At 29.5% G+C, this 18,855-nt stretch overlaps 3 protein-coding genes across 5 annotated transcripts; 1 reads left to right on the top strand and 2 right to left on the bottom strand.

Moving 5' to 3' along the window:
- Positions 1-3,748, bottom strand: LOC114193593 (dr1-associated corepressor-like). Of its 2 annotated transcripts, none has more exons than XM_028083464.1 (6): positions 3,554-3,748; positions 1,894-1,966; positions 1,673-1,766; positions 1,192-1,305; positions 1,064-1,118; positions 1-755 (listed from the first exon to the last, which is right to left on the bottom strand). In XM_028083464.1, the coding sequence occupies exons 1-6, from the start codon at positions 3,584-3,586 to the stop codon at positions 285-287; spliced, it is 840 nt and encodes a 279-aa protein (XP_027939265.1). In that variant the 5' UTR covers positions 3,587-3,748; the 3' UTR covers positions 1-284. The 2 variants fall into 2 exon arrangements, with proteins under 2 accessions (XP_027939265.1, XP_027939266.1); XM_028083465.1 differs by having other exon boundaries at positions 1,894-1,982; positions 3,554-3,714.
- A 6,161-nt stretch (positions 3,749-9,909) lies between these two features.
- LOC114194325 lies at positions 9,910-13,564 on the top strand. 2 transcript variants are annotated; one of them, XM_028084467.1, is made up of 3 exons: positions 9,915-10,107; positions 10,217-10,257; positions 11,482-13,564. In XM_028084467.1, the coding sequence occupies exon 3, from the start codon at positions 11,492-11,494 to the stop codon at positions 13,430-13,432; it is 1,941 nt and encodes a 646-aa protein (XP_027940268.1). In that variant the 5' UTR covers positions 9,915-10,107; positions 10,217-10,257; positions 11,482-11,491; the 3' UTR covers positions 13,433-13,564. The 2 variants fall into 2 exon arrangements, with proteins under 2 accessions (XP_027940267.1, XP_027940268.1); XM_028084466.1 differs by lacking the exon at positions 10,217-10,257 and having other exon boundaries at positions 9,910-10,107.
- A 2,509-nt stretch (positions 13,565-16,073) lies between these two features.
- Positions 16,074-18,038, bottom strand: LOC114195334 (probable E3 ubiquitin-protein ligase RHC1A). The gene is made up of 2 exons (XM_028085757.1): positions 17,942-18,038; positions 16,074-16,679 (listed from the first exon to the last, which is right to left on the bottom strand). Exon 2 carries the CDS (start codon positions 16,657-16,659, stop codon positions 16,225-16,227), a length of 435 nt encoding a protein of 144 aa, XP_027941558.1. The 5' UTR covers positions 16,660-16,679; positions 17,942-18,038; the 3' UTR covers positions 16,074-16,224.
- Between the last annotated feature and the right edge of the window lie 817 nt (positions 18,039-18,855).

Below are 18,855 nucleotides of genomic sequence, written 5' to 3'. Positions count from 1 at the left end.
TTGAAATTTTAAGCCGCACTTCACCCAAAATCTTCATGTAAAATTTCTCAAATTACAATACCTTGACACTATTTCTAATTGCAACAATCTATATCTCCACTTTTGGCCTAAAACAAAGATTGTTAAGAGAGTAATCAATGAATGGCCTATCATCCCTCCTAATCTTGCTAACTACTAAGGATTCTGTCTAACACTGCTCCTAAAAAGTCTACTCTAGTTATCCATTAGAGTTTTCTAGTCACTGCCCTATATGAGAAGTCATCATTAAACACACACATGTCTATTTACATTTCTTCATCATAATCCTCTTCATCTTCATCAATCCTTCCATTTATGTTAGCTAGTTGAATGGGATCAATGGACATTTTTTCCATATCAGACAAGGACCATCCAGGATATTCCTCATGATGTTTCTCTTCTGATATTGATTTTGCTGATGAACTGGTTGGAACAGCAGTTGGTGATGTTAACGATTCCATATTCTCATCTGGGTCCATGTTTAAGTCAAAATTTCGAATCGACACCTGAGCCGGCTTGCTCACCGGAAAACTCTGCTTAACTTCTTCAGGTGATGATGCGTTTTCCATGCTTTCATTGCTTTGACTCTGCTTTTCATTTTGCTTCAATGCCTCAGAATCTTCTTCACACTTGGCTTGTGAACTCATCTCTTGATCTACTACATTTCTACTTCCTCTGCCCCTACCCCTTCCTCTTCCCCTACCCCTTCCTCTGCCGCTGGTTTGTCCCGGCTCCGCCTGTTCAAATCATGAAAAAAAGAAAAACCATTATTCAGATAGCATTTAACATCAGGCATATGCTCTTTAGAATGCTGCATCTCTTAGCTATAATTTCCATGTTAGGTGCTATTATTCTATTGTTTGCTCATTACAACAATGCTTTTCACCAAACATTTTCATAAAGTTTTGAAGACTATATGTAGATGAATTCATTACCAGCCACTAGTAAACTTTCCTAATGAATATAGTAAATTCTTTCTTTAACCAGTAAAAAGGTTCAGTGTAGCAAAAGGTGTAATCACACAAGAATACAGTTGATATATTACCTTGTTATTTCTTTTGGGCTCCTCGTGGCTATCATTATCATCTTCAGCAACTTTCCTAATATAAAATAGACAAAACTTAGCATACCGAAACTAGTTCCGCTAACAAGAGTATTAACCAAAGCACAAACCTCCTCTTGACAGTGTGGTCATCACCATTTGCAACAGAACCACCTAAATCAGGAACCTTGCTGACAATATCTTTCAGAAAGTCAAAGACGTTAAAGGTCTGCACACACTGTTTTCTGCAAAGGCAAAGGATGGAAGAAACTTGACCTTTTAGAAACCAGAAAGAGAAGGTAAAAAGCATGTGTTCTAAAAGCAAGACCATTCTAACATTTTCTTCCATAGATGTTATTAATATGTTTAATCATGTTAGGCAGAAGAGGGAATTTAATGTCACACATAATGGAATATTAAATCTGTAGAAGAATCCTAAGACATCAAAATGAGACTGAGCATATTATCATTAGAAATTTAGACCTGATGTGATGTTCTCATAACTACATTTCCAAAACCAGAGAAATGTGCAGGATTGTAAAACTTGTAACCACTTCGTACAGACATGACAAAGACAAATTTGAAACTATAAAAAATAGGAATTTCACTTACAAATGAAAAGCATTCATAGTCTTGGCTCCCCTCCTCAAAGTTATCTCATATGTTCGATCACACAAATCTTGTAGAAATAGCTCTAGTGCTTTAGCTGCAACGCATAAACATGAATCTTCGTAAATCAGAGACTATTTATCACAAACTCCCAAAAGCACAAAAGTAAAATATGTTTGAGGAAGGCAAAAAGAAAAATAGAATATGCATGTAAAATTACTTACAAACTAAAAGAGGCACAGCCATTGCAATCTTCCCTACATCCTCATCAGCTTGCATAATTTTCTTAATCCTGGCCTGTCAAATACCAATTCTATAAGATAACACAATTATTACTAAAATGACTAAAACCAGATCATGGAAGATAGAACAGCATTCGGTTAATTCAACTAAGGAAATTCCACCCCAACGAATGAAGAGCAAATTTTCAACTAAAAGAAACTAAATAAATAGTTGCCTAATGGGGAAAAAAACTGTGCTTGTCCTAACCCCCCAACAGTAACCAATGCTCAAATTCCACCACTACCCTCCTAAAAGAAGAAAAGAGTAAGAGTACAAAAGTTAAGCAAGTATTGTACATAATTGATCAATCAAAAATACGTACAACAGGGTCAACAATAGTGTAAGAACACATGGTGGACCACAGAAGACCCACAAGTCTATCTCCCACATGAAGAAGGTTTAGGTATGTGTGGAGAAAAAGCAATAGAATCCAGATAAATAAAGTACATAAGATGGAGGGTAGTCCCATAGTGAGAAAAAGGGAGTGATCAAGAAAAACTATATTTATATTTAAATGATTTTATTACCCTATGAACATGACTTATAATAGGAAATTGAAGCTTTGTTTGATTCATATATATTCCACTACAACTAGTAGGAAAAAGACTTTTGTTGTTACTAATGGCAATGTAGGACTCTGTTTAAGAATGTATGATATTGATATGTGATATGCAATCCTCACAAATTATAGTAGTATAGAAAGTACTTGGAAGCAGATGCTTTAAAAAGGAATAAACAATCCCTTCAAAAAAGTACCATTACTTGAGGGGTACCAAATTCAGGGAATTCTTTTAAATAGACATGTAATACCAAATTTGGAAAAAGGTTAGAAGGAGAATAAGTACTACAAATAACATTCTGTCCTAGTTTCCAATACACAAAATATGACATAAAGCAGTGCCAAAATAAAGATAAAGTTTTACATCCCAAAATCGATAAATGATATTCCACAACCAAATCAAAGCACGTGATTGTTTTACAAGGGCAACAACCATTTCCAAAATAGGAAGACAATAAATTGAAAAAAAAATTACACCAAGAAATCTCAGTTAAGACAGCCATAATACAAAAAAAAATTAAGATGTGCACCAATCACTCCTTCAAAACATTAAAAATCAGCAAATAGTTTGTTCTAATAGAACTACGTTTGGATTCCTTAAGATTTCTCGGAATCAAGACTTTCAGATAGAAAAGATGTGATTGAAAGAACAAACTTGCACGATAAGTGGTTGTATTTCTTTGTCTTTCGGAAAGAAAACCTATATCATCCAAAATAACTAAACGTCCAATGGGCACAAATCCTAAAACAATATTCACCAGCAAAACATACACATTAAAAAATAATTCATTAACATAACAACAATTCAAGGCCAAAACAATTGTAAAGCCTGAATGTTAATACAAAGCATTAGACACGTCAACACATGAACCACAGAACACCGAAAACCAAGAGAAAACCATCTCCTATGTTACCCAAAAACACCATTTTACACAAGGAAACAAAATCAGCCTAATGACAAAATAAAAATAATAAATATAGAATGAAAACAACACAGAACAACCTTTTCAACATGAAAGAACAAAGGGAAAGAGAGCACTTACCGCAGGAAAACGAGTATCCAGTTTCTTCCTCATGCTGTGAATAGAAAAAACGGTTGGAGAAGAAGACCAAACCCCACTTTACCTTTTATAAAGGGGAAGCAAACAAGATTAACGTTGAAGAAGACGGAGAAGCAAAGTGGGATAAAAACTATATTTTTTAATTTTTTGTTTTGTCGTGTGTTTGTGTTTGGAGTGTTTCCCCCTTCCACGAAGCGCTAATTTAGGAGTCTTCTACGGTTTACACTGTTTCAAACTTTTCATATTCACCGTTCCTTTCCATTCTAAAACACTAATTTTATTTGCTTTCTAATCTCAAATTTAACCTAACTTTTCAAAGATTTAAACTAGAATACTTATCTTAAGATTTTTTTTAATAAAATGTATTTTTAATATTTATTTTAAATAAATATATTTTCAAGATTTTTTTTCTTATCCAGGACGTTTTTATTGAGGTTTCTTAAAATTTATTACTTCATTCTTTTATTCTTAAATTGAATTTTAATATTTTTTATAAATTATCAATGATTCCAAATACCTACATCTTGCAATATAAAATATTTATCATAATTTTAAACTATAAATTATATCTTCAAAAAATATTTCTTAATTAGAAAGCTTAGGTTTATTTACTTTTTTGTCTTATTATATAGCTATTTTATTCGATTTATTTTTATTATTTAACTATTTAATTCAATTTGACATTCTCGTATTTTAAAACATTAGTAGTTTTAGAATTGATGGACTTAATTAAATATTGAGAAAACCACGTCACTGTGTTTTTAAATTTTGAAAAATTCAATGAAGCTGTTTATTAATGGAGAGAACAAATTGAATACAAAATTAAATGATGGGAAAAAAATTAAGATTGGATAACATAAATTATATTAAAAAAAATATTTTGTACCCTTTACATGTATTTTTTATGTTAGATATTTCTGTATTTTGATTCATGATCTCAATTGATTGAACTGGTTTTTATCTCATAAATCAGAATTTTATTTTAAATAAAGTGAAATTGATTTTAAATTATAATATAAAAATATACTTCAATTCAATGCTTGTATTAAATAATAAAAGTGATTTTATTTTCAGTGTTTACATTTTCTCTTGTTAACATATAATTGTCTACATAGATTTCATACATCTTTTGTTCACTTAAAAACGTAACTTTATTTTTAGATTTTTTCTAAATAATATTTTACCTTAATTTATTTTAAAAATAAAAGACATCAAATAGATGAGGCTAATTCTATTTGGTGGTAGTTTAACTTAACGAAGATATATACAAAAAAAAAATGATAGATGTCTAATTCTAAAAGTTCCTTTGAGAGCAAAAATAAAATATAATAAATATTATTTTATTTTTTTGGTAATGTATTATCTGAAATCAAGTTATTCGACGAGATAATTTTGGTTTGATAGAAATTCAGTTAAAGGTTATTTTATTTAAATATGAGTTTATTAATTTCTATTTTTTTTAAACATTGCAGTGATATTTTAATATTTAATAAACAATAATTAGGGAAAGATAAAATATTTATTCTATGATTTTTAATATTTTAGTTTATATTTATTTTTAGTTTCTAATTAAGCGTACGAATTTAAATTTGTAGATTATTGTTATAAGTTACAAATTAACTATTATTTATAAATAACCAATTTTAGTTAAAAACTTAAATATTATTTGAATATTTAATCACTAGTTGTTAAATATCTTAAGTATTATTAAAAAAACAATTATCCCTGATCTCGGTCACTCTTAACTAATCCACTTGTTTAAACTACTCTTGATAGATACTTTAATCAAAGACAAAGTATTCTTTTAAATAATATATATATATAATCATTATTACTAATAATTTAATATAAATATTATAACAATTAAAAAAGGACATACCCTCTGTTTTTTTAAATTATTCGATCAGAATTAAAATTCTAAATATAATTACCAAAAGAGAAATTTATTGAGATTTTATTTTATTTTCTAAAAAAAATGCTCATATGAAATATTTATAAAATAAAAAATATATAAAAATCAATTAGAGTATATCAATTTTTTTCTTTAAGACATCAAATAAAATAGGTGAAACATAAGTAGAAAAATAAAAAGTGTTTGTATTATTCTTGAGCGAAAACTAAGTTGGGAAACTGGTTTCAAATTATGGTCAATCAAATCATCATACTTGTACCGGTGGGTGTGGTGATTATTTAAGTAGCCAAAAGAAATGCTAGATGAAGGGATCTTGCATGTGGCAAGGATTCATTCAACGAATCTTGCACATTAAAGCAAACAAGGATTCATTTTACCAAAAGTTGAGCAATCACACTAGGTTTGAAGTCCTTAGGTTATAGTGATTCGGGGATGAACCTAGATGTACATAGAAAGAGTACTCCAAGACATTAAATGATTTGCATAGTAAGTAAACAAGATAGTAGCGGTGTAATAAAAGAATATGAGATGAAATCAATTTATATTTCCTACTCCACTCAATATATCTAATTACTATTATCTACTTTTACTTGCACTCTTTATCAAAAACCAACAACCCAAAATCGAACTACCAATATACCTTTTAAATCCATTTGGATATGATACTTGTTGATATTACTATGTATCAGTACACTTTTTTGGAAAATGGTTGTTGAGAAACAATCATCAAACCTTAGGGCTGATGTTTGTAATGTTAGGAGCTATCTTACCGAAGTGCTCCAGAAACATCCTCAAGCACTCTACTTTCTCTTGGCATATGTTAATTAGTGTTAGTGATGTAAGGTGATAAGGTTTATACGTGGCAAATTGAGTCTCGAACTGGATAGCGAGGGTGTCGAAATAGTTTATGGAAAAATGAGGGAGTTGGGCAAACCAACTAAAGGTCTTCCTTTCAGAGATGTAAGCAACACTTTGTATAAAATTACATCTTCCACTGTGTATAGGCTGACTTGGGTGAAATAGATGTGCACATGCTCGTCAGGATGAGTCATGCCATCATATCTTTCAATTGGGAGAGCTTTTTAGCTTGGTGGTAGTGAAGCTTATATGATTCTATAAACGGGTGCTTCTGTGGCGATAAGAGCAAAGTGGAGGTATTGGCAGTTATCGTTGTGTGGGGGTTGGCCCCATGTGCACTTTCCCCTATCGTTTTGACATGCATAGGTGGGGATGTTACATGAATTTTACTAGGTCGAGGATGACCCCTTTCTTCCTCATCACTCTTGAACTTGGTATTCATTTTATAGTTTTCAATTTTTAACTTTGCCAGTCTTGTTTTTAGGGTTATGATCATTGTCATTTGGTTTGTCTCTTTAGCTTGTGTTTTGAATCTATTACTTGCTATATTTCTAGTAGACACCATGTCTATCCTTTCAACTCAGCCCCATGATGTGTGAAATGTTCTTATTAGGTTGAGATGTGCCTAAAAGCACACAAATCTTCCTACACATCGTAGTATATCAAGGTCTTCAAGTGCCTACTCTCTTACTGATGCCGAGGTGTCTTCTTCCGATGAAGGCTGGATGATGTCAGCGAGGGAGCCTGCAAAGATACTCTGACACTTAAGTTAGTTACTAACAGTAAAATAGCAATCCTGTAACGTATGATTCTACTAACATACCTAGCGAACAATGACTATTTATAATACCTGAATGGGTCATGCTAATTGGGCTTAGGGTTTATAGAGATACCTTGTTCTAGGATTTCCTAATTTGCTTAACTATTCTTAATATTTTTTGTGATTTGTTATTTTGCTTACATGGATTGGTATTGGAGAGTTAAGGTACGAATATGACATGTACTTAGCTCCCAATATGGGACTTGATATGTTATGTTCTTTAGGCCGAGATGTACTTGTTTCTATACGTCGAGATATCCCCAACTTTTGTTCGTGCACCCTAACGTTTGGGATTAAGATATAATAACCAAATGATACGAACTTCTTCTATTTAGGTCAGAGTGTCCCTTCCTTTAGTAGGTTGAGGTGTCCTCAACTAGCTAATCTACGATAATAATAATAATAATAATATATTTTCTTGAGTTATTTGTTACAAATATAATAATTAAAAAAATTTAAGAAAAATTTCAAGTGTATAATTTATTATTTATTACATATAGATTACAAAATATAGTGTGAAAAATAATACATCAAAATGACTTATAAAATAAAACATCAATTTAAACATATAACATTCACGAAAGAATTAATAATTACTTGATAATTAAGGCTTTTTCAATAAAAAATTACACTCCTTTTTTTATATGAATAAATTAAATATAATATATTAAAATATAACAATAATTCACATTACCTTGTTTAGGTATTTAATTATTTGACAAACTATGTATTGCATTTGTAAGATTTATTAGATGATAGAATGTTTGAATATAAGAGTAAGTAAAATTGATTTTGTAGAAAGGTACATGATATAGAATGTTTGGATATAAAAACTAGAGAAAGGAAAAATTATTTTGTAAAAAGGTATAAATATATATAGTTTATTTTAAAATTTTAATATATTAAAACATTAAAATTATTAATTAGGTATTTATATAACAATAAATAACTAAAGAAAATAGAGACGATAAAGTGTTAAATGTACACATAGTTACTTTTAATATAATTATGTCCTTTTCTATTTCATTTAAATCTATAATTTAATTATAATATTATTTGAATTTAAAATAAAATTATCAATACATATTTTAATATAAATAAATATATAATATTAAAACTAGTATAAATATTAAAATTAAACTTATTAAAATAAAATCATATAACAATCAAGATGCGCATCTTTGTTGTACAAAAATATATTGTTACTAGTGTTTTGTTTTTTAGTTAAAAAAACTAACTTTGTACATTATAAATATTTGGATTTTAATAAAAATAAAAAGTTCAATCCAATTAGTTATATTAAGTTTACACGACATACTTAAATTTTAATATATATATATATATATATATATATATATATTCTTTTAAATAGGCTGTATAGTATTATTAATTTAGATTTTTAATCTGAAAATAAATAAATAAACAAATGCCTGAATTTTTTGTCATCTAAATTATTACAAGGATTAAAACATCTATTTTTTAATTAAAAAATATATAATTTATATAATAATAATAAATATATTATTACAAGGGTCTAAATTCTTGTCAACTAAATTATGAAAGGAGTTAAAACACTTCTTTTTTTAGTTAAAAAATATATAATTTAAATAAATAAGTTATCCAAGTATACATAATTATTTCTTAATATAATTATGTTTTTTTATATTTCATTTAAATCTATAATTTAATTATAATATTATTTAAATTTAAAATAAAATTAATAATACATATTTATATTAAAATAACTATATGAAATTAAAATTAGTATAAATATTGAGATTTAGCTTGTTAAAATAAAATCATATAATCCAACCATAAAGATGCATCTTTAGTACACATGTGTACAAAAATATATTGTTGGTAGTGTTTTGTTTTTTTTAGGTAAATACTAACTTTGGACATGATAAATATTTTTATTTTAATAAAAAATAAAATGAATAACACTTCCTTCACAGAATAGGATCGTTGTTGTTATATTAAGTTTATGAGACAAACTTAAATTTTAATATATATATATATATATATATATATATATTAACTATATAATATTATTAATTTAGATTTTAAATTTGAAAATAAATAAATAAAGAAATGCATAAAATTTTGTCAACTAAATTATTACTAAGAGTTAAAATATCTATTTTCTAATTAAAAAATATATAATTTATTTAATAATAATAATTATATTATTACGATTACAGAGTTAAAATATCTAGATTCTTATCAATTAAATTATTACATGAAGTTAAAATATTTTTTTAGTTAAAAAATATAGAATTTAAACAAATAACTAAACCGACATAGAGAGAGAAATTATCCAAGTAAACGAGAACACATAGTAACTACTTAACATGATTATGTTTTTACCTATTTCATTTAAATATATAATTTAATTATAATATTATTTGAATTTAAAATAAAATTATTAATACATATTTCTACTTAAATAACTATATAAAATTAAAATTAGTATAAATATTGAAATTTAACTTATTAAAATAAAATGCCTAAATTCTCCTCAACTAAATTATTACAAGAGGGTTAAAACATTTTTTTTAATTAAAAAAATATAATTTGATAATAATAATAATTATTATTATTATATTATTACAGGTTAAAACACTCAGTTCTAAATCATTACAAGAATTAAAACATCTATTCCTTTAATTAAAAAAATGTAGAATTTATGTAATAATAATAAATACTGTAGTTCAGTTTATTTCTCTCCTTCCCTTTTATTTAGTTTTGTATTGAATAATTTTGTTGGTTTTATCATTTTCAGATCTCTCTGTCTCTTCAAAACCCTAATTCTACCAAATTCAGTTTGAGCCTCGAAAAACCTATCTCTCTTCTCTCTGTCCGCATCCTCTCTCTAACCATTTCGCCCTTCAAAGCTGATCTTCCATCGTCGTTATTGTCATCATTGACAACGTCGCCGAAACCTAGGTTTGTTCTTCTTTTTCTTCGTATACTTTTTTTTTTTTCACTTTTCTCTCCTTCAATCTCAAACTACAGCTACGATCTTATGTCGCCTTGTTTGTCGGGGAGCTCGTAGCCGCTTGTCTGGTTTTGAACTTCGTGCAATCACGGAACTGGGTAATTCGGATTCAGCATTATTTTTTCGTCCGTGTGATTTGGGAATTTGTGGTCTGTTTAGATTGTGAAGTGGGGATACAGTGGATCCTCGAGAGGCAATAGCGTGATACTCATGCTGATACTTTTCGTTTGACTTTGATTGCAGTTTTTTAATTTTGAGTTAGCTGTGATTATAGGTTTCTTCATGTTGAGTTCCCAGCTCTTGGCAACATGTTTGGTTTCGGCAGAAAATGGAAATTTTTCGGTGTTTAGACAGAGGTGTTACATATCAGTGTTATAGGGAATTATGGGGTTTGGTTGCTTATGGGAACTTGAATTTTTGTTCAGGTTGGGATGATCGTGTGAAAGTTTGGGAGTTTTTAGGCTTTTGTTTCAGTTAAGACTACAAGCTTTGCTGTTTTTGTGCGTCTCAGTGTATTCTTAGAAAACCATTCTTTTTGTTTACTGTGTTGATTAATGCAGAAATGGAAAACAGGAGAACATGGAATGTTGGTGTTTTGTCTTACAGTTAATTGTTTAAAACTTTGGACGTGATTGAATGGGTAAACTTTGGGCAAAATGATACTTGACTGTGTGATACTTACCCTCTCAGTTTTGTCTTTTCAATATCTGTGTGAAATACTAATAGCCAGTAATGTGCATTTTTCTGTAATTTGACTGAGGCGTTCTCGATTTTGAAACCTAGCAATGCCTGTGCAGTGAGAGCTCTGCCTTTTTTTTTTGCCCAGATGTGTAATTGTATAAATTTCTGCAGCTGCACTCACATAGATGAAGTTAGGAAGGAACAGTTGGTGAAAGAACTATTGTGTGATTATATTCTGTTCACAAAATACATTGAGTGTACGGACAGGAAATCCTTCCCCTCCCTCTCCTAATTCTTAATTTTTTTTTTTCTAAAACTTGGTTAAAGGGAGAAGTTTGACTATTTTGTGCTGTTTAATTTTATAACATGCCCTTATTGTTTTGTCTTCTTTGCTTTCTCTTTTTGCCTCTGTTCATATGTTTTTGTTTTCCCCTTAGTAGTGCCTAGTGTGTTACTGGAAGTGGCTACTCGTTTGCCAAAGGATCTACACATATGATGTTATTTATAAGTTATATGAAGAGACTTTTAGCTCTGTGGGGTACTGGGAGTTTTTGTTTATCTTTGTTGATGCATGTAATCCTGTATTTATTTGGTAGTCATTTGTAAAGCAATTCACCATAATTTTTTTTTAAATGTTACAGGGCTGTTGTAATGATGTCTCCTGCATCCCGATCCAAGTCTAAAGACAAAAAAGCTAGCAAGGAAGCCCAGAAAGCTGCTGCAAAGCCTACAGGATCTGGTAATGCAGTAGCTGGTGTTCCAGCCAGTGCATATAACCCCTTATTAGGAACATTCCATACACTGGACATTTCGCAGACACCTACCTCACCTATACATGCTAATGGTCGATTTCGGAACATAGATGAAACAGATGAGCATCCTGTCAACTCAGTGGTTGCTGGTGTTGAGTATGATTCTGTTTCTAACAATGGTAGTTGGTCTGGTGAGTCCGAGGAACATAAAGAGAAAAGTTCTAATGCCCCTGTTCGATCAGACTCGGTACCAGGAGCTGATAATGACAAACGAGAAAAAATCCGCCAGAAAAATGAGAAGAAACATCAACGTCAGAAAGAAAGGCGAGCACAGGAATTGCATGAGCGGTGTACTGGTTATCTTATGTCAAGGAAACTGGAGGCACTTTCTCAGCAGCTTGTTGCAATGGGCTTTTCTCATGAAAGAGCAACAATGGCACTGATATTGAATGAAGGTAGGGTTGAGGAATCAGTAGCGTGGCTGTTTGAAGGTGGTGAAGAAGCAGATGGTAACAAGGATACAAACATACGTAGGGGCAATTTGAAAATTGACATATCAGATGAGCTAGCTCAGATCGCAGACATGGTAACCAGGTATGATTGCTCGAAACAGGAGGTTGAAAGAGCAGTTGTTAACTGTGACGGTGATCTTGATAAGGCTGCTGAATCCTTGAGAGAGTTGAAACTTGATCCCCCATCTGCTCCACCAAAGCCAGAGGAAACAGGTGATCCTCCTATCAATAATAATGTTAAGCAGTCAGGAGTTGCAAGTCAGAGCTCAAGGCCACAAACAAAACCTGTTCCTTTACCAAATCAACCCAAAAAAGATGACAAGGAATTTAACTATACAAAGGCTGCAATAACAATTGGAGTCCCTTCAGATTCCAGTAGTAGAAATGTGCAACCTGTAAAGAGAATACAACCTAAGTCTGAATGGGTAAAGCCCCAACAGGCTACTGTACCAGCTGATAAAAAGTGGCCAAGTTCAGGATCTAATTCTTCTGTCTCTTATTCCCTGCAATCACCTCTACAAATGTTAGCCCCACCTGCTAAGTCTGAAGCTCGATATGTGCCTGTTGGAGGTGAGTTTAAGAACCTTCAACCTGTAGCATCCAGGGAACCATTAATCATGATGCAGCGGCCCCAAACTAAACAAGTTCCAGCCACAACTATGAGTTCATCGCCTCCTGGAATAGCTGCTAATTGGTATACAACTAATGGTCCAGATGCTGTGAGATCTAATGGTTTTTTATCTCATGCCCCGAGCACTAGAAGCCCCAGTCCAAACTACCTTAGTTCTAACCAAAGGTACCACCAACTTCAGTATCAACCTCAACAACAGTTTGTTGGTGGCAGCAGCAATTCAGTAGATCACCAAGCAACCAATAGCAATTGGAATAGAACAGGTGCAACTCCAACGCTTGCTGCTGCTACTTCTCTAGGACTCTTTTCCGGACTAGGATCAGCTGGTCAATCAGGGGCAACCTCTGCAGTTGACTGGAGCACTGGTGGGTCGGTGCAGTTTGATTATACTAACATAGACTGGTCCTTGGATAGAAGTTTAGCTTCACCAAGGTCAAACGGTTTATGGCTAGGATTTTCGCCATTTTCAAAGAGTAATACTCAGATGTATGAGTCAAATGCTTCAGGAGTCGTTGCTCAATCATCAACGAGACCGGTTCCATCAAATGGGAGTATTGTTGTTCCCTTGCCTGGACTGCAAGATGGTGCAGTAGCTTCTTCTGAGACATCTGCTGCTTCCCGGGACTGGGGTTCTCCATTTGAAGGGAATGATCTTTTTAGTTTACCGAGACAGTTTGTTTCTTCTCCTACTCTGTAAAATGAGGGGAGAAAGTTGAATGAATAAAATGAAAAAAAGACCCAAAAATGTGTGTGATTTGATGTTGCCTCTGATGATTCTACTGTTGATGATTGTTGGTAGTAAGCTTTCAGTGGGTGAACCATCCGAGAATATTTTGCATGCTTTTGCGCTCAAATGCCAATTTCACCTTCTAACCCCCAGACTCGGACTATTCAGTCACAAAAACTAACCAAATAATACTCAAAGCAACCAAATAATGGTTTGTGAGTGAATAATATTTAAAGCAACCAACTAATGGTTAGTTGATGCCTAAATCTAAAATAAACGTATTGGGTGAAACTTACATCAAATTCGTTAAAAAGAGTGGAAGTTATAACCAACTAGGTCTTGACGGGTCTTTTTTTTTTTCTTAATTATGAGTTAAGATATATAATAAATAATTATTATATTTTTGAAAAAATATTATATATTAACTGTTATAATTACATTTAATTATAAATATAATATTTAATTTTAGAATTGTATAACATAAGAAAGTTAAATCTTGAATTTTGTGTATATTTTTATAATAATAATCACTTAATCATAAATAAGTAGTATTTTTCTAATATCAATTTCTTAGAATTAATACATTTTTAAAATTAATGCAGTAGATCATATTGATTTTAGTAGTCGTTTACGTTATTTGATTAAGTGTTATAATTATATTTAATTATAAATGTAATATTTAAATTTAAAATTATAAGAAAGTTAAATTGATTTTTGTGTATAATTTTACAACAACAATAATTTAACTATAAATAAATAGTATTTTAATATTGATTTTTTAAAATTAATGTAATAAATGTAGTGGATTGTATATTTTCAATTGATCTTAGTAATTATTTATAATATTTTCTTGATTTAGTTGTGATTGATGTAAAAAATTAATTGATGAAAATGGTAGAGGTCGAAGTGTTAAGATATGAGTTTTTTATAATATTTTTAATTAGTTATTATCGTGTGGTTAGATTTTTTTTTCTTTTTAATTTGTATTAAAAATATTAATGTAATCATTATTCTATTTAAATAAATAGTTTAATTATATAATTATATTTAATTATTATAATTATGTATAATTATAAATTTAATGTTTTAAAAAATTGATAATATAAAAAAATAATTGTAATTATTTTATTAATAAAAAATATTTATTAATATTGATCATATTAATACTAATAATAATAATAATATATTATTAATTATGTGAAACAATATTTTTATATGATTAAAATTTATAATTAAACTTTTGAGTTATATAATATATGAAAATTGAAATGTGTATATACAAATAGTAGTTCAAATAAAATGTAAGTATATTGTGCATTATGAATCCCATCAAATACAAAACGAAGTTAATGTTAAAATTTGTTAACAAAAACATGGATGTAAAACTTAAATCAATATTTAAAATGAATTGATAGTATGGAATCATAAAAATATGAAGTTAAACATAAATTATTTTAATCAATATATATATATATATATATATATATATATATATATATATATATATATATATATAACATGTAATATCCATTTAGAATTTAGAAAGTTACAATAAGATGAAATACCTGCGTAAGCATCATTGTCAAAATAAGATGTAGACATACTATGACTAAGAGATCCCGTTCGAAACACTACTACTACTAATTTGATTAATTTGACACTTTTTTTTAGTATTTTTATTCCAAATGGTTGTAAATAGTTCAAAACTGATACACAATCACTCAAAATACAAATTCATACTTCTTCCTAAATCAAGTCTAAACACAAATGAAATACCAAACAATTTAACATACAACTCATCAATTCAATACACTACATCACAATTTACTACCAAGATAATAAATTCACACAAAAAAATTCAACAAAAAACCTGGCTTCCCAAACAACCCAAACAACTCTTAAAACACCAAACTACTCGAATCATATAGGATGCTCTATATACACATAGAAACATCACAAGAACCATCAGAACCTACCCTTACGATCACTGATAAAAAAAAGACTCATAGAGAAGATTAAAAGAACATATGCAAGTAGGAAAGCCTCACATGCAACAAAAACTAGAAGAAGATCAAGGAAAAAAGGGAAACTTAACTTACTTGAATATGAAGAAACTGATTGATCCAAATTGAAGAACTTACTGCGATGATCATTCATACAGTCTCATATCTTCAATCAAGCAAAAAAAGAACAAGAAAAACTCCTAGAAAGAAATCCGAGAATTCTACAAAAGTAGTTTTTAGAGAAATGATGTATTTTAAAACAATGAAACCCGTTCATAACAAAATCATTTATACTAAAACTTTTTAATATTAAAATAATCAATTTTAAACCACTATCATTTCTAAAATGTTAGGCTTTTACAAATATTGTTTAAGTTTTAAATAAATAAATAAATACCTCTGTACTATTTTTTGTTGTACATTTTAAAATTTATTTAAGCTTACTTCCTCTATTGATGACATGAATAATAAAATTGGACTAAAAACCAAAATATGCATTTGACTTTCTTTTTTCCCTAAATAAATTATTTATATGTTTGATGGAACTGTTTAGATTATATTATGAGAAGCATATTATTAGTCTATGTGTCTAGCAAATGTAGATTGTATATTGAAGGAACATATTTATTAATAAGAAGTTGGGGAAAAACAATAAACCAAACAGAAAGCAATTCATCATAGCACAGCATGCAAGCCAGGACAAACACATTCATGTTGAGTACATGTAAAAATTGTAAAAATACTAAACCAAACTATTTCCTAAAGGTTTCTTCTTCCATTGTTAGAGGACAAAAACTTGATAATGACAAGAAAGAGAGAAACCAATGGCTTGACAAGAAATGAGATGAGTTGGTGAATAAATTCTTGCAATTCAGGAGTGATGGAAGGTGAATCTCCAAAATCAACACGCCTAGGAGCACCACCGCTTGGCGTGGCGGTGGCGAAGGTGATTTCAGGAACTTGACCATGAAATGTTAAACCCCAACTCTGTTCAGGTGAGCTTGCTCCGACCGAGTCACGGTTTGAGTTTCTTGCAAGCAAGTGTGATGAAGAAGGTGCAGATGGTGCTGCTCTTTGCAACTCATCAAGTTGAACTACAAAACTTCCATCACAGTAAGGACACAGAGTGTGTCCCCCATCAAGCACAATTGGTTCTTCGCATGCATAACACCAGTGTGTTGCTTCACTTGACATCTTTCTTTTTATTTTTTACTCTGTAAAACATGTTCACAAATGAATAGTATTGATTTCATTTAACAAAACAATACTTATGAAGTTTAAATCAATAAACAAGATCCAATTCGCCAATTGTCTATGCCAGTATTAATAGGTAGGTTTAAACAAAACCTACTTCAGAGTAACAAGTTATTCCGACTACGACAACGATATTTTGACTCCTACAATTTAATTTTTATTTTATACTCTCTTTAATGTGACTTAGTATTGAGCATTAATTCTTTCAAAACAAAAGATAATCATACATTAATCAATACTCTAGACTAAACCATATCTGAAAGTACAAAATACGAATCAAATCCTAAAATACTCCAAACTAAATCATGTTGGAAAATACAAAATAAGAATTAAATTGTAGAAGTGAAAATATGATTTTTCTTAAACTAAAGATATTGTGAGTGTGTGATCAAGCATAACTAAGAGAAAATAGAAAAAGAAATATTGTATTGAAAGTACAAATTAAGTTATTATATAGAAGTGAATTATGTTTGAATACAAAATCTAGCCGAAAATCTAACGAAAAATCATAATACAAAATCACAACAAAAAACTAAAACTGCTGGAAGATATCAAAGATATCTTTAAAATGTAGTGAAGGCAAAGTCAACCATAACGTGCTCGGTAAATTATCCTGTCATAATAGAAAAATTGGAACGAAATCAAGATTTTTTCGGAAGATACAAAATTTGTTATTAAAATTTTTCATCTTTCATAAAATTTTTCTTACAAATTTATTATAACTTTTTATAAAAAATATTTTTTTATTATTTTTTATAATATTATTCAATTTACAGTTATATTTTACAAAATTTTCTATAAAACGTATTTGTTACAAAATATTTTGCATAAAAATTAATAACAATTTTTTGTAAATTATTTTTCATAACAAGATTTAATTGTTTTCTGTAAAAACATTAAATCAAAATAGGGATAAAATATTCTTTTTTAGTAAAGATGAATAAAGGAATAACAAAACTCATCCATGATTCAAAGAACACTTATCGTGAGAAACAGTAACAGTGGAGAGAAAACATACTTAAACCCAAGTTAAAATTAAGAAAACAACAACAAACTTGTCAATAAGAAGAGTTTTTTTTTTTTTTTTTCAAACGGGGATTCAATTTATGAATACCCAGTTACTCTAATGGCCAAATTAAGCTCGAAATCATACATATTCAACCACAAAAAAGAGGTATAAACTCAGTTCAGAAAGGTTCAGAATTCATCATAGTGAACTTACCAAAAGAAAGAAGAAGAAGCAAGAACTCAAAAGTTAGCACCTGAAGATCCCTGAGTTTGGGGAAAAGTCTTATTCTTACCACTTCAGAATTTTTGTGGTGACTCTTTCTTTTATAGTATGTGCTGTTTTTACCGTTTCAGAATTTTGTGTTCTGACTCTTTCTTTTATACAATAAACTAGTATCAACACTTTAGAATTTGCGTTGAGTCTTCTTTTATACAATAAACAACACTTCAGAATTTGTGTTGAATCTTTCTTTTATACAATAAACTAGTACGATAGTAAACGCACGGATGGTGGTTGTTCTTTTTTTAAGATTTATGTTAAGAAAATTAATATAAACATCAATATATTTAAATAATAATTTATTTACATAATTATATTTAAGTCTTATAATTATAAATCGACTTAATTATGTATTGAGTTACTTCTAAATTTAAAAATTTTCAATTGAATTCCTATTAAATTTTTGTGATCTATTGAATTCTCAAAATTTTAAAATTTTTCAATTAACGATAATATCTTTATACACATTATAAAAATTCATCCTTAAACGTGACACCATTTCAAAGCATCTCAATACAATTTTTCTCACAACAATGTTTTCTTTATCAACTTCACATACAAATAAAATATCATCTGCAAAATGTAAAAGCTTAACCGGGAATTCCTTTTTTCACACTCTTACTCTTTTATACAATTGTTTCTTAATTGTCTTTCTAACTAACCCAACTAACCCTTTTCCTAGTAATAAGAAAAAGTAATGTTGTCATTGGGTCCTCTTGTCTCAAACCTGTTTTTGATTGGAATTGGTTCGTTGGGTTCCCATTTACCAAGATTGTGAAGTATAATGGAGACTTTGAAGGCTAGGAACTGACATGATTCTACTTCTTTGTATATTTTAGTTATGAAAA

Source organism: Vigna unguiculata, chromosome 8 (assembly GCF_004118075.2).
Source record: "Vigna unguiculata cultivar IT97K-499-35 chromosome 8, ASM411807v1, whole genome shotgun sequence".
NCBI lineage: Eukaryota > Viridiplantae > Streptophyta > Magnoliopsida > Fabales > Fabaceae > Vigna > Vigna unguiculata.
Note: the sequence above shows the minus strand (reverse complement) of the source record. Positions and strands in the feature narration are given on the sequence as shown.